At 43.1% G+C, this 15,286-nt stretch overlaps 1 protein-coding gene across 2 annotated transcripts in view; it reads right to left on the bottom strand.

The window, feature by feature from the left end:
- Positions 1-714: 714 nt before the first annotated feature.
- ZFYVE9 (zinc finger FYVE-type containing 9) overlaps positions 715-15,286 on the bottom strand; it is a 1,362,935-nt gene continuing 1,348,363 nt past the window's right edge. For both annotated transcript variants that reach the window (XM_069642200.1, XM_069642199.1), the window contains exon 19: positions 715-1,832. In XM_069642200.1, coding sequence (XP_069498301.1) covers positions 1,671-1,832 — 162 coding nt within the window. In that variant the 3' untranslated portion in view covers positions 715-1,670. The remainder of the gene's footprint in view (positions 1,833-15,286) is intronic.

The following is a 15,286-nucleotide window of genomic DNA, read 5'->3' on the forward strand; positions in this document are numbered from 1 at the left end:
GTAAAACAGCAGCTCTCTATCCTCTTGCATTTCATTTCATTCTTTTATGAAGCTTATCATTTATTACAATGCAAGTTGTACAGCTTGTTAAATTGTGATTAACAAGATCATTAATTAAGCAGCTTGCAGACCATACCATTTATAGTGGATTCAACAAGGGGGCCTTTGTTCAACTCTATAAGATTTAAATATAAAAAGTGTCTGGGGATCCTACCTTCGATGATCCAGTTATGTTATTGCTGCATCGAATTAAGCATCTGTCAGATATCCCAATAGACAGAATAACAAGTTGTATTTGCCAGTTTATGGATATGAGCCCATGCCTAAAGAGCCTTAAATAACATATTGATCAGTCTTTAAAGACCGAAGAGGACAATGCTCTGTAGAATGCAAATTAAAGCAATTTAAGACGCGTTGTTACATCATTTAATTCTAAAGAAGAAAGAGGACCTTTCCAGTTTGGTCTTCCCGTAGGAGTTAATTTGGCTTCTATCTTTAGAGACTCAATCGTAGTTGAAAAGTTTCTCTAGACAATTCTAACATTTATGGGAATTAGTGAATATACTCTTGATTGATCTCCAAATCCGGTACAGTAAAATTAAATAGTTAAATATTGTTCAGCTACTTAACTGGGCTACAGGGAATCACAAATATTTTGCTCCCAGTTTTTTTATAAAAAATAATATACATAGCAAATAAATAAAACCGCAGCAGTGGAAAAATGGGACACAATGTAATTGCAGCCATTGACTCAACATTTCTCCCTCTACAGGACATGCATAATTTCCATAAACATACAGCTCTTCCATGTCCATGGCACAATGTTATACAGGACTGAAGGTGCCAACAAAAGTCTTCAGAAATGTGGGTAGTCCTCCTTGCCATTATAAAAATAATATTAATAAAATTTATTCTGACAGCAACATGGTTGTCAATAATATATATATGTATATATTTACACACAAATAACTGCATTTCAATGTGTAATTAGCTGTGGCTACAGATCTGCTCAGACACATCTATCCAAACTGCTCGTTATCAAATCATGCACTCTCCTCAGTCTGTAACTTGGTCATCTCTATGAATAGAGACAGACTGATTCTATATTTTATGGCTAGGCATCCGTACCATGCATCATAATATGGATTTTCAAAGCAGTGTCTATTCTTTGACCTGGTATAAAATAAAGTCAAAGTAATGTAAACCTTACTTCTTTACAACATATGCAGATTTGCTGCTGGATGTGTCCGTGATTAAGATGCAACGTGGAAGTCGATTCTTTCTTTATATGTTTCTTTGATAACATGGTAGATTACGGTTGCATCACGTGGTCAAAGTTCGAAAATAATAGTTTCCACCCGTTTCAGCTTTTGGAGTACACAGCTGTAATTAAGTCTTATAACGCAGTTCTGCAGCAGTATTCCCACCAATCACTCACTCTTATTTGCTGCAGGGTTAAGTTATTTCGACCTATAGAAGCTGCCCTGATCGTCTTTATTGTTGAAAATGCATAGAGTTAGAGTCATGAAATATCAGTACCCCGCGCCCTGCCCTTGTCCCCGCCCATGTAGTAGTGTTAACAAAAGCTTACATTTCCAGTTTTAAAGTGCAAATGATTCCGATGCAATTGCTATGCAAAATGTCCAGTGAGGAACCTAAGGTAGGTCCTCCTATGAGATGTTTTCCAGGATATAAAATATGAGCTCCATGATGACGGGTCCTTCGCTCAGCTGGCATGCCCCTCCATGAATTACTGGAACTAAGGCACTGTCCAGGTCATTCATGTACTGAGCAGGCAGGGGCTGCCCATTACTGCCCGCTTGATAGCCAACCTGAAACAAACGCAAAATGGACAAGTTAATTAGGGATCCGATTTGGGTTAGGTTCTGCATTTTACCAACATCTGTCATGTGAGGCACATGAGAAAAAGAAAACCTTCACATTGGCCATGCCTCCTGTCCTAAATATAGGCTGCACTCTTAATGTGGTACATACAAGGTAGGTAGGCACGAAGAATGGCAAGTCGCTTCCAAGTTTGTTGTCGAAACATAAGGGCAGCAAAAGGGAAATATGGTAGTACACTTAACTGCATGTTGCGACATGGAAGCATGTGGAAATCAGACTTTTCTGAAATGTCTAACAGAGGACACAGCTTCTGTGTTCCAAGGCAGTCAATCTAGAAAGTAGGGGGAGGGGGATCTTTGCTAATTCTGTGAAGAAAACATGTAGAATAAACCAACATTTTACTATCAGAGAAAACGCAAAGAAAATGTGCACATAATTAACAAGTGGTCGGCTGCATGGTACGGCCACACAATGTGAGCAGGATAAGACGAAATATAAAGTATAGAGCAATATGAAATATATATATTATAGTGTGGCAGTCGCCTAACTATAGTTAGGTTGTTTGCCTAGATCCACAGGAAATTCTACAATTCTACTGCTAATAACTTTTTACTTGCATGACAGATTTAGCTGATATTTTCCAAACAAAAAGTTTGTCCTATGTCCCCCCCCCATACTGGAAATCTTGTGAAAAAATGAAAACGTTAGAAAGTAAAAAAAAAAACAGCTGATTTCAGCCTACTCCCAAAAACTCAACTGTCCATCTGCAAGAGCAGATAATTAAGACAAAATAGCGGAGGAGGCAGCCATAAAGGTTGGCGGTCTCCGTTACAGTGTCATGCGCAATGTATTCCGGAATATTCATGCAACTTTCATAAAGGTGCTTAATACATTGAATGTGTAAAATAATCAAGAAAAGGGGCGAAATATACAACACTCTGCAAAAGTGCCAAATGCAACAATTCATGTGCAAAGGTGCAATGGTATAATGTGCTTAGTGCATGCATTGAGTAGTCAACATTATATACAGGTGGATGTCACCATCCAATTTTGCCAGAGATATCCCACACTTGTAAGGCAAAACATTGCTTCATACTGCAGAAACTGGGCTGTTGGTCCCAAGCATAATGCATAATCAATGTGCTAATTAGCAATAGAGTACATAGTATGCAAACCTCAGCAGAATATTAGAGGGTTGTTTATGTACAATGTCACAGCACAATGTCACAGCATTATAAAGTGCAAAAAAACATCTGCATAGTTGGTGGACCTGCAGTGGCAAAAAGATAGAAGACGAGGCCCTGGTTTGACACTTGTGGCACCTAAGGATAAGTTATACTATATCCAATAATACGTACGTGCCTTTAAATAAAGTGTCTGATGCAAAAGTGACAATATAAAAGTACTGGAACCCCAAACACAAATTAACAATGCAGATTGTCAATAGTAAAATACAGAGTATAAAATACTCACTGGCATACTAAAAGCATTATATATGTTAAAATTGCAACATGAAAAGTGCTTAGTGCATACATAAAATGATTCACATAGTATATCATTACAAAACGACACCCAATACAGATGTAATAAAATAGAACCATTAGGATGACTAATGGTGAAGAAATGGCCTCTTTTGTATTAGATACCACGCAGATTATTTCAGAGGTAGAAGGTTTACATTTTGACCCTACCACTGAGATCTTGGTAGGCCTGGATGTAGTGGCCTTATATACGAGCATCCCTCAACAAGCATCCTTGGACTACTCTAGTTTCGTTCATTTTATGGTGCGCACAGATGGCGCTGATGGAGAGCTACTTCCACTTTAATGGAGAATTTTTTTAAACGGGTCCAAGGCACGGCCATGGGTGCGACCCTGGCCCCGAGCGTTGCCAACCTGAACATGGAGGGTTTTGAGACAAACATCATGAACGCAACCAATCCATTTATCGACCACATCAGGAAGTGGCAGCTGTATATAGATGATATGTTTATCATCTGGACAGGCAACAACACTGCTTGGAACTATTTTTTGACTGGATTGATCAGCAAAACAGATTTCTACGGTTTACGCACCAACACAGCATGAGAGCCCTCGATTTCTTAGATATTACCATCATGGTAGATTCTGACACTAAGAAATTGTATGTGAAACCTTTTAACAAACCAACAGACAGAAACTCTACTGCATTATTCCAGTTTTCATCCACGCCACGTACGCGACAATTTACCGCTGGGCCAGTTCTTGAGGCTGAAAAGGAACAGCACTAATGCAAGAGATTTCCAGACTGAAGCTGACAAAATGAAAGAAAAACTTAAGGAAAGAGGTTACAAACATCACCTTAAACGCCTTAAAACGGGCAAACAACAATAACAGAGAGGCACTTCTGGAATACAGGGACCAACGTACAGTGAAAGATCGAGCCAATCAAATAGTATTTGTGAATACGTATAGTCACCTCTCCAACAGAATCAGAAAAATCATTGAAAAAAACTGGCATTTCCTAGAGAAAAGCGACTCGCAGATCGCTAGACCTATCATAGCTTTCAAATGTGAAAGAACATGTCACTAGAAACGATGTGAGCAGAAAACCGACCAAACAAAAAACTTTACCCCAGCAATGAGGTTTCCAAGAGTTATTGGGACATGTTCAATGTGGTAAATGCACTTGTTGCCCGTTTACATTTAGGAGTACAGCAGTCTACATTGGCTTAACAACTCCCTGGAGACAAAATACCCTGACTAACTGCAACTCCAACATGGTAGTATATGCAGTATGGTGCACGTGTAAAAAAATCTATGTGGGCAAAACAGAAAGAAAGATCAAAACTCGAATTGGGGAACATAAGAGCTGCATTAGAAACAAAATCCACAATGCCCCACTAGTAGAACACTGGATTGAACAGCAACACTCTGTGGATGACCTAACTTAGACTATCCTATACAAACAACGACCAGGTGTGGATAGCAATAAGGACAAAAGGAGGTTACTGCTTAAGGAACAACAACTTATTTTTGTCACCAATAGCATGGCCACAGGACTCAATGAAAAAATCGAGTGGTGGGTGTAAGAATAAGCAGATGGCAGGAAATCCGTATGTTTTGGAATAATCACTGTTGTGCTGCATTGAAGATTTCCCCGTGTATTGGATGCGTGAAGGCGCGGTGCGCACAGTTTTATCTTAAAGGGATGGCCCTTGGGTCATGTCCCGACTGTGCATCTGTAGGCGGGGCTGTGCCGGGCTCGGACGTGGAAGTGTCCGGCCGAATGTATGACGGCTTATGACCAACAGGTGATCCATTGGCTGAGAACGTGTAGACGTATGAGCATAACACGTTGAGAACGCGCAAGAGCACAACACTTACGTTCAGCACATGCGCAGATGAAACTTAAGTTTCCGGAAACAGCCCGCGAAAGGCAGCCGACGAATTGAACGGAAAGAAACGGAATCCAGACCGCAAATGAAAAAGGTGAGAATCATCACGATTTAACGAGTTGACACAGCTCCAACAGACCAGTCTGCTTTTTTGCATAAGCGATGGATGGGCTGACTAACGAGGGTAGGGAATGGCCGATTTCTCACCCTATAGAAACCCACGCGACCGGAAAGGTAAACAGACACGTAATGGACTACACGCCCAGTTATGCTCAGTGCTGATCAGTTTGCAGTATAGTGGGGACGTGGAATCTAAGGAGATGTATTATTTTTTACTCTCTCTTTTGTACAGAGATCTGTTGTCTCGCAAAACGAGCTCAACCAGGGAGAACCCATCCCAGCGCCCATAACAGGGGTGATGAATGCCACAAAGTCGTGTGCCGTTTGAGCACAGGAAAGAAAAACAGCAACTAAAACGTAGGTTATTCCCCATATGAATGCTACGCTAACAAGCTCCTCCACCTTTGAAGGTGGCTTTAAGCAGTGAGATCGTTGTTTACCGGCAGTGGGGTTTCTTTTACTTATTTTAAAAAAATGTTCTTTCCCCTGTAGTGCTTGAAGGTGCAATCCCGAGGTCGGAGGAGCACGAGCAAGAAAAAAGAAAGCGTTGTCATTAAGAAAGCCACCTGGGGAAAGACAGTCTCATTTGACTAAGTAAGCAGCTAAGATGGTAGTGGCACATTTTAAGATATAAAAGCCCTTGAAAACTGTTCTAATGGGTTTTCCTGTGTGTTTGTATACTTCTTTCCCCCTTGAAGTTTGGCAGCAATCAGCGACTGCCCCCCCAATGAGAACGTTCGGCCCCATCCTTTGACGCAAAAGACTCGACATAGAGCCTCTGCATAAACAAAGCTTCCTTCTTCCGTATGGTGAGTTACAGTGAATGGTTTGCCCTTACAAATGGGACATAACAACAAACTTATGCAGGGGTAGAGAGTATTTTTGAGCTAGTATCGAGACTGGTATCTATGATCGATGAAGAATAGCTAATGTACTGGAGACAAGGGGATTTGCCCCAATGTAGAAGTACTGTGCTGAGATTTGGTATTCAAAGATCACTGACTTATGTACAGCGGTCAGTAAATGGAGTAGCGTTAACTGGGTCACTCGATATAAAGGGGACTAAAACCCCGCGGAGACAGAACTTCACTGCAACTCCAACGAGAACCCTGCAAAGGAAATGTTTTTGATTGTCAAACATATTTCGTTTTTAAAATAGAACTATTGTGCTAGATGTTGCATGTCTTACTAACCCTTCACACAAGCCCCTGAAGAATTTCCCAGTATTTAACACGAGACACCAAATGTGGAAATAAACAGGTTGGGAACAGTTTGTGGTTGTGAAATGAAATCTGATAGTGAATGAAGATAGAATGAATGGTATGTGATTGAGTGAGTTGTGTTTCTGTGAGGTATGACCCAGTGCAATTAACAGCACAACACAAGACACTTTGACGGACAAGTATCTATATTAATATAATTACCTGTTGAAGGGTGCTCATGCATGCAGACAGAACAAGACAGATGCCTTCTACATTTTGCTAGTAGGAGAAGGTTCAGGTACTTCAGTATTGCGAGTACTTTTTAGAAGAATATTTTCTGTAAATGCTAAATAAAATATATATTTTTGCATATAACTGTTATGTAATGTAGTTTGGAGTATCACAAATGAAAGTGGTTGAGTAAGAGAATCCATCGGTATCAGGCTGCAATTTTGGACCACAAGCCTTGTGTTTTGTTGTATTAAGGGTTGATCCCTTTGGTTTAAGGGGATGCTTGTGGTTGAGACCCATAAAATCTCTTTATGTTGGATTATGACCAATACAAGACTGCAAGACCTTCCAAGGGTCAAATATCCAATACAGATGGTCCAACCTATCTGAAAATTTCTTAAAATGTGTACATGTGTTTCCCACAAAGAGGACAAACCTTAAGAGTAAAGATAAGAGGATTAAATAAATTCCAATAGTATAAAACAACCATAAAAAGAGAACGCGTCTGTGTCCATTGAATATTCAATGAATATGCAACCTACCATCACCTAAACATCTAATTTATGTCATATAGATAATTGTCTGTAAATAGTTATCATTCAAATGTTCTCCATATTGGTTTTCATGTCTGGACAAGTGCCAGAACTAGCTATACATCCATAAAGAATCCAAAAAGTATAACATTAAGAGAAATACAGGATCTAAATGGTCTCGTAGAGATCAATAATGATACCAAAATAGAGACGAAAATCAGAAAATGCAAAATAGCTAATATATATAAAATATAAATGAAATATGAATATAACAAATAAAGAGCAGAAAATAAGCAAAAAGACACAAAAGAGAGCAGAACAAAGAGGCAAAAATGGGAGAAAGTAGTATCATTATAGAATAGACAAAAACAGCCATGTTGGACACCAAGAGCTGCACCTCATTCATTTATTCAAAAAGCAACCAGCACTAGTATCTAATGAGAAAAGTAATCCTAATGACTCGTGCCCAAAAAGGTGTAAAATTCCTCATCCAGGTTGTGTCCCTTGGTTTTTTTTGTTTCCAAATCCAAAATACATTTGGTCTCCAGTTGTCTCATTTGGAGTTCTCGATTTCCTCCTCTAGGCGATACAGAAACTGAGTATGCCAAAAAATGCAATACCATCCAATTTGCTTGCATGAGCTGTTCTGAAATGTACGGCCATGGGGTATGTGGGATCAACATTCTTGATGGCACGTATATGTTCCAAGTTTTAGTTTACCAATAGTGCTCCAACATACCACTTTCTGCAAGGACAAGTAAGTACATAGACCACATAAACAGTATCGCAAGTGATCCTCAATATCAGTAGCCAAGACACGATGGCAGTAGCTCGTTGTATTAGTGGCATATTGGCATGCCTTGCATTTCGTGCATCGATGAAAACCTGGAATTCTTCTGCTCAACCAAGATTCAGACATAGTGTTAGCATTCGGACTCATATAGCTTGACACCAGGCTATCTTTTAGTGACACATTTACGAAAAGTAATGTTGATCTAATCGTCCAAGGTGTTGCCTGAATGTTCATCTAATTTAAGCACATGCCAATGTGTATTCATTATTTGGTGAATGTCATTCGACCCATTGCCATAAGTTCAAATCAGGCGTGTCTGTCTTGTTGGGCCTCATTCAAAATTGAATTAGATATTCAAAGTGAGTTCTGATCTTTCCCTCAAGCTTTGATGTAGGCCCTTTCATGAATTCTTTTGGGGTATCCATGATTTTGGATTTTGTTTTGGCCATCAGAGCACATTGTGTCAAAATGTTCGATTTTTGAACAATTCCTACGAATTCTAATAAACTCCCCATATGGTATGCTCCACTTAAGGTCCGTGAGGTGGTTGCTCGTTGCATGCAGAGTAATGTTTGAACTTGTCCGTTTTTCTGTAGTGTTCTGTTGTGAGTTCACCCTGTTCCACTTTAACAAGAATATCCAATAATACAATAGCAGTCTTGTTGTGGCTTTCTGTGAACTTTAAGTCCAACTGGTTTGCATTTCAGATTTTCACAAAATCCAGCCATTCTTCAGCAGTGCCTTCCCAGATGATGAATAAATCATTAATGTAACATAGCCAAAGGGCTATTTTATCTGTATATTTACTGTTGTCTAGGTGCCATACCACATATTTCTCCCACCACCCCATGGTGAGGTTAGCATATGCAGGTGCAAATGTGATGCCCATGGCCGTCCCTTAGAGTTGGATGTAAAACTCCTTATTGAACAGAAAGATGTTATTCGTGAGACAAAAATTGATCATCTCCAAAATCATGTTCCCATGTTGTAGATAATTCATGGATCTTGTGTTGAGGAAGTACTCACAAGCTCGTAGACCATCGGTACGTTTGACGTATAAAAGGGACACCACATGTAATGTGGCCAATCGAAAAAAGAAGATTCCCATGGTATGCCATTTATTCTATTTAGAAAATCCTTGGTATCCTTGGTAGATATGAAGGTAATGCAGTCACAAAAAAAACCAAGGTTTCAACCACCAATTTCGTGGTATTTTCTAATAGGGCTCCACAAAGAGTAACAATGGGTCTGCCAGGTGATTTTCTCATGCTCTTATGCAGTTTAGGCAGAAAATAGATGGTGGGCATAGTAGGAAATCTAGGTTGGAGGAATCTACACATGCCTTCATCCGGAATGCCTATGGCTTTCCATGTTATGAGAAAATTTAAGAGTTTGATGTTCATGTCTGTTAGGCAGAGTCCTGAGCAGTTCCCTTAGGGAGCACTACAGAAGATTAAGACTACAAGTATGAGCAATAAATCCCCTTTGGTATCAGTCTGTACCACAAAGAATTAGTTGGTAGCTGTGGATAAGCAGTCAGACTCATCTCAAGAGGGAGATGATCAGTATTCAGGGTTTACACAGTAGGGCTACAGCACTATGGTACAAGGAAAGACTGACCAAAGATTTGTATTAAAAAGAATATATATATTTATTTTACACACTTCTAGTTCAACACATCTATCACAGTTATTAAAGCAAGTTAAAATCTGTCAAGAGAAGTATACACAACTGTCATGATGCCTACCTCCAAGGAGCCAGACAGGGCCCGGCACCCTCAGAGGCAGGCAACATGTATACTAGGGAAGTCCCCGCCACCCCATATAGGGGCTCTTTGGACTCAGTCCTGGCACCATCGGTGCCAGGCTCATACAAGATATGGAAGGAAAGGCGTTTGGTGCAAACTTACCTGGCAGACCATGCTGCAATTTCCTTACATGGCAGATCATTCTACAACTTCCAGATGAAAAAGGAACTACTTAACCACACAGGTGTGGCAGGATACATACCTTCAGTGGAAGGATACATACCTGGGACTACTTGAAAGACTATTTAAGCCACGCCCAGACAGCAAACCACGCTTCGCGTTGTTCTGCTCATAGCAGCTGGACGCTCACCGTGCCTGCTCCTGCTCCAGTCCTCGACCACGCCTGCCAGCATCCTGGAAACACCCAAGGATAGAAAAGGGAAGAAGAAACAGGTGAAAACAAACCTTACATGTTAAAGCTGCATTCCGGATTCAGCGCACCAACGTTCCTGCAAAAAGACATTTTAAATACTCACCGCGTCGCATACATCTCGGCGCTCTTCTCTTACCTGCACGTGGCGCCTTCGGCTCTGCGACGCCCATCCGGATCTCCTGCAGCATTCCAGCACCTACGGGGAGACGAAGAGAAGAAAGCAAGGTGAGAAGGGGAAAATAACCAAGAAGCACTTACCCGCCAAGCTAATTCTTCTTACCTTCGGGTCGATGCCATTCCTTGGGCATTTCAGCACCCCGGCCCCTATGGGGAAAAAGCAAACATCACATAAGTGAATGCAAGAGCCGTAGCAAACCAACTATTTTAAACTTACCTGCTTACAGGTCGGACTCAGCTTCTGCTTCGTACCGGCTCCATTTCTTCGGCATTCTCGAACTCCGGCCCCTAAGGAAAAAGAGACAGGAAAAGACAGTAGTGGGCCTACACCAAAACTCACCTGAAATCAGGTTTTCGACGGAAACCGCCCTCAGCCCGGAGTCTTCCATTACCTGCAAAAGAGAAGAGGAACAGTTTAGACTCAAGCTTGCCATGAACATTTACGGTACTTACCGGAACAGACAAGCGAACTCGAACTACTATCCAGTGACGTAACTGGATCCCAACGCGCCCCTGCATCAGAAGCAGGATGGAGAGCTCGCCTTTTCAATCCCTAAGGTGAGTCTCCACAGGGAATTACAGAAGGGTTGCAAGGAGGGTGAGAAGGGGAACAGGAGATCAACACAAAACCCGCAGAGTATTAACCCTTCCTTTTCGCTCACAGAAGGGTATTCATCCGAGCCAGACAAGCCATATTTGGGAACCCAGCCCACTCCATCTTCAGGGTGCTGAACATCTCCTTCGAAGAGGCCACTGCCGTCCAGACCACGCCCGCGCCTCCGTGGGAACCAGGTGAGCGTTACAACTCCTCCCTGGTTAAATTGTAGACAAGTTTGAGCAAGAGTGAAAACTGAGCAAAACGGCACAGTGAAAACCAAACACAAATGGCACTCAAGCAATTTCTCACAAGGGAGGGAAGAACAAGTTATACAGGAATATACTCTTAGGCACCCTAGAAACACTTCCCAATAAGTTTGTGAACAAGTTTAGGCAAGGCAGTACTTGGCATGTATAATACTTAGGTGAAAACCGAGCAAAATGGCACTTCACAAGTTTTTAAAGTGGAAAGGAAAAGGTGGTTATAAGAGTTAGGTGCACCAACACAGTTCTAGTTGAGAAGCAATCTGGAGAAGGCAGTTATAACAGTCAGCCAGAGTCAATAGGCCTGTGCCAGAGTCAGTGGTACAGGGCAAAGAGCCCAGGAGCAAAATGTTCTTGTAGCTGAAGTCAAGTCTTTGTTAAACGATTCGAAAAGGTGGATGCAGAAGGCGAAAGACAATGTTAGATGTTAGGGGGCGGCCAATCCAGCAGGTAGGTAAAGGATTTAAAACACCTTTAGCACTACCAAACGAAAAGAGAGGCCTGGCGGAACAAAGTACCATAAAATGTAGAAGTGCGACATGGGTTGCTGAGGCAACCCTGTCCAGGGGTCCTACTCCCCCCCCCCCACACAGTGGTTCCACCCCAGACTCAGTGGCACCGAAAGGAGGGCTTCTTGGCAGAAGCCCGCCAAAATGACGAACAAAGGATCCCCGACCTGGGTTAGGATTTTCGAGAAAGAATTTATATAAAAGTTCTGGCAAATAAAACCTACCGGAGTAAAGTTAATATAAGAATAAACCAGCAGTAGGTTCAAGGCTGTCAGTAAATGTGATAGCCTCGAACAATGGGAAAATCCCATAGGGAAATATTCGCGGTCGAATATTTTCAGTAGTAACCACTGCCACCAGCCAGAAACTTTTGAGAGAGGGACTGTACGGTACTCCCTCGAAAATGAACATAAGGGAAAAACTATTAACCCTTGCCAGTACCTCCATAGTAAGATGGGTTGTACTGGTTTTGTTCTTAAAGATTGGCTAGTAAAGTCAATGGGGACTTTACATGCCCTGGGAGACAGTAGTCAGTCCCAGGGTATGGAGACTATATTTGGGGGTCGCTATGACACGCCTGTGTCACTGCACGGAGGGTGCTGTGTAACACATGTGGATAAAGATGGTTTCTATGAGGGTAAGATAAACCCCATAGACATTAAACACAAAAAATAGCCTAGAACACACATAGCAAATATGCCCAAGAGTGGGAAAACGAGTCACACTCTTAGCAGGAGAAAAAAACAAACCCTTCAAATCCAGCAAAGCTGCTGGGGGACTTTATAGGTAAGGGAAATTAGCCATAGAATGAGAATTCTCCTTAACAATGTCCTCTGAAGGGTCATCCGCCAGTTTTTCGTAGCAAGATCTGTCTGTTAGTTGTCTTTCAGCCTCCAGAATATAATCATGCCGATTCATGACAACTATATTATTGCCCTTGTCGGAAGGTTTGATAATACAGTGTCTTCAAAAGTTTCTTGTCCATGGAAGGTCAAATTGGGTTTTCAGTATTGTTTTTTCCTCCTAATTTTTTCAAATCCGAGCTGACCAAATTCTGGAATGCTTCCATGTGTCCTCCTGGATTGAAAATGGGATTAAACCTAGATTTAGATTTGAGCCTGCTTTTACCAGGCCAGTCAGTATGGATGTCCATCGAGTTCCACGCCTCTTCATAATGTCTTCATGGATTTGACGTTCAGATTCCAAATGTATTAGATCTGTGAGGGTCTGCATATCTTCAATGGGTACAGTTGTATGTCCGAGCAATGGTTCCTTAAATTGAGGTATATATCTATCTCTTCTATCTCGGCCTTGGTGCCTTGCGCAGCAGAGACGCATGTTTTTCAGAACTGAATAACCACTTTTTTTTTATTTTGTTCGTTGCGAGCGATTACTGGGAGAAGCCGCAAATTAAATAACTCAAAATGCTAGAGGAGAAAAAGGATGCCATCAAACTTTGAAATGAACTCCCCCTCGATCTTACATAGTCTAATAAATTATAAGTTCATCAGAAAAAAGCTTCTTCCCCTTTAAATTTAGAGGCACGCAGGAGTGCGGAGCAGGGAGCATGCACTGCCCCGACTCCACCCTCCGGCACCACATTTCAGTCCCCATTGACGCGTCGACAACAGATTTAACATTGCCTAATGACACCACTATTATTAGGGGGGAGGTTGGTGGGATGTATGGAGGAAAGGGGACTAAGGACCTTAGTCACTACGGTGAGTAACTTATAATTACTCTTACGTCCTGCCCCCTTTCCTCCATACTGCATGGGCGATTACAACTGAATGTAGCCTTAGGGTGGAGAGGAGACCCTCCTTAAGCAAATAGGTTCCTGAGAACCACCTGTCTAGGGCCGGCATCCAAACCGTAATGCTTGTAGAAAGCCGAGGGAGTGGCTCAAGTGGCCACCCTGCTTATGACTTGCCAAGGGACATGGCGTTGGAATGCGATGACCATTGCCTTGGCCCTGACTGCGTGGGTGTGCATGTTGGCCGGAATTGGCTTGTGCAGGCCCTCGTACGCTTCCTTGATGGCCGAGACCATCCAGTGGGATATGGATGCCATGGAGGCCTGATAGCCTGGTCTTGAGCCTCCGAAAGTTACAAACAGGGCGTTCGATTTGCGGAAGCCTAGTCCTGTCCAAGTAAAATTTCAGGGCATGCCCGACATCCAGGCAGTGCAGCACTCTCTGTGCTGCGTCCTTGGGATCGGCAAAGAACGTAGGAAGGACTATTTCCTTGTTCCAAGTAGAAGCAGATGGCACCTTGGGCAGAAATGCCAGGAGTGTCCTCAGGACTACTTTGTCCCTGTGAAAGGTAGTATATGGTTCTGAGGCGACCCGCGCCTTTATTTAGCTGACTCTACGAGTCGAGGTGAGGCTGACTAGCAAGGCCGTCTTGATGGTGAGCAGCCTGATGTCCGTGGACGCCATTGGCTCAAAAGATTTGTGCGCCAGGGCACTCAAGACTATGTTGAGGTCCCACACTGGGTGCGGCCTCTTGATGGGCGGGTAGAGCCTTGCAGGCCCCGTCAAATGTTTGACGCTAGGATTAGGAGGAGGAGAAGATCCCCTCCCCGAGTTCCTGAAAGGCCCGATGGCTGCGAGGTATGTACGGTAGGTGTCCACCTGCACACCAGAGTGGGCGAGGTGCGCCGAGAAGGAGAGCACGTCGTCCAAAGTACATGCCAGGGGGTCGATTTCCTTGGAGTCTGCCCAGTGGCAGAATCTGGTCCATTTACTTTTATACTGGGCCCTGGTAGCCTTGCTCCTTGCGACCTGTATGATTTCCAGATTAGCCTGTGAGAGGCTGAGGTGCCGCAGCATTACCTGCTCAGGTACCACGCTGTGAGGGCTAGTTTCTGTGGTGCGGGGTGGATGACCCTGCCCCCTGCTGTGCCCAAAGATGTGCTGGGCCCGTCGGGAGGTGAATCGGAGGCATCTTCGAGAGGCTGAGCAGCTCCAAAAACCATGGACTGTCCGGCCACCATGGAGCTATTATAATGATGTTGAGTTGGCGGGACTCCTTGATTTTGCAAATCACTCTGTGAATCAGCAGAGTGGGCGGGAAGGCATAAGCCTTCATGCTGTTCCACTGAAGCCGAAATGCATCGGCCAGGGAGCCGGGGCCCTGTCCCTGCCAGGAGGCGAACTGAGGGCACTTCCTGTTGTGCCAGGTGGCAAAGAGATCCACCTGGGGATGACCCCACCTGGTGAAGATCTCCTGAATGACGAGGTTGTTTAGCAGCCAGTCGTAATTGTCCGCTCCCAACCTGCTGAGCCTGTCCGCCTACAGGTTGGCTTCCCCCGGGAGGTGGATTGCTTTGAGGTAGATGTAGTTTTCCAGGGCTCACTCCCACATGCTGATTGCCAGTCTGCACAGAGGAGGGGATTTGGTGCCTCCCTGCTTGTTGACGTAGTACATGCTGGTCAACCTTGCCCTTAAGAAGTGGTAG

The sequence above is a fragment of the Ambystoma mexicanum genome, chromosome 1q (assembly GCF_040938575.1).
Source record: "Ambystoma mexicanum isolate Mex_15411 chromosome 1q, UKY_AmexF1_1, whole genome shotgun sequence".
In the NCBI taxonomy this organism is placed as follows: domain Eukaryota; kingdom Metazoa; phylum Chordata; class Amphibia; order Caudata; family Ambystomatidae; genus Ambystoma; species Ambystoma mexicanum.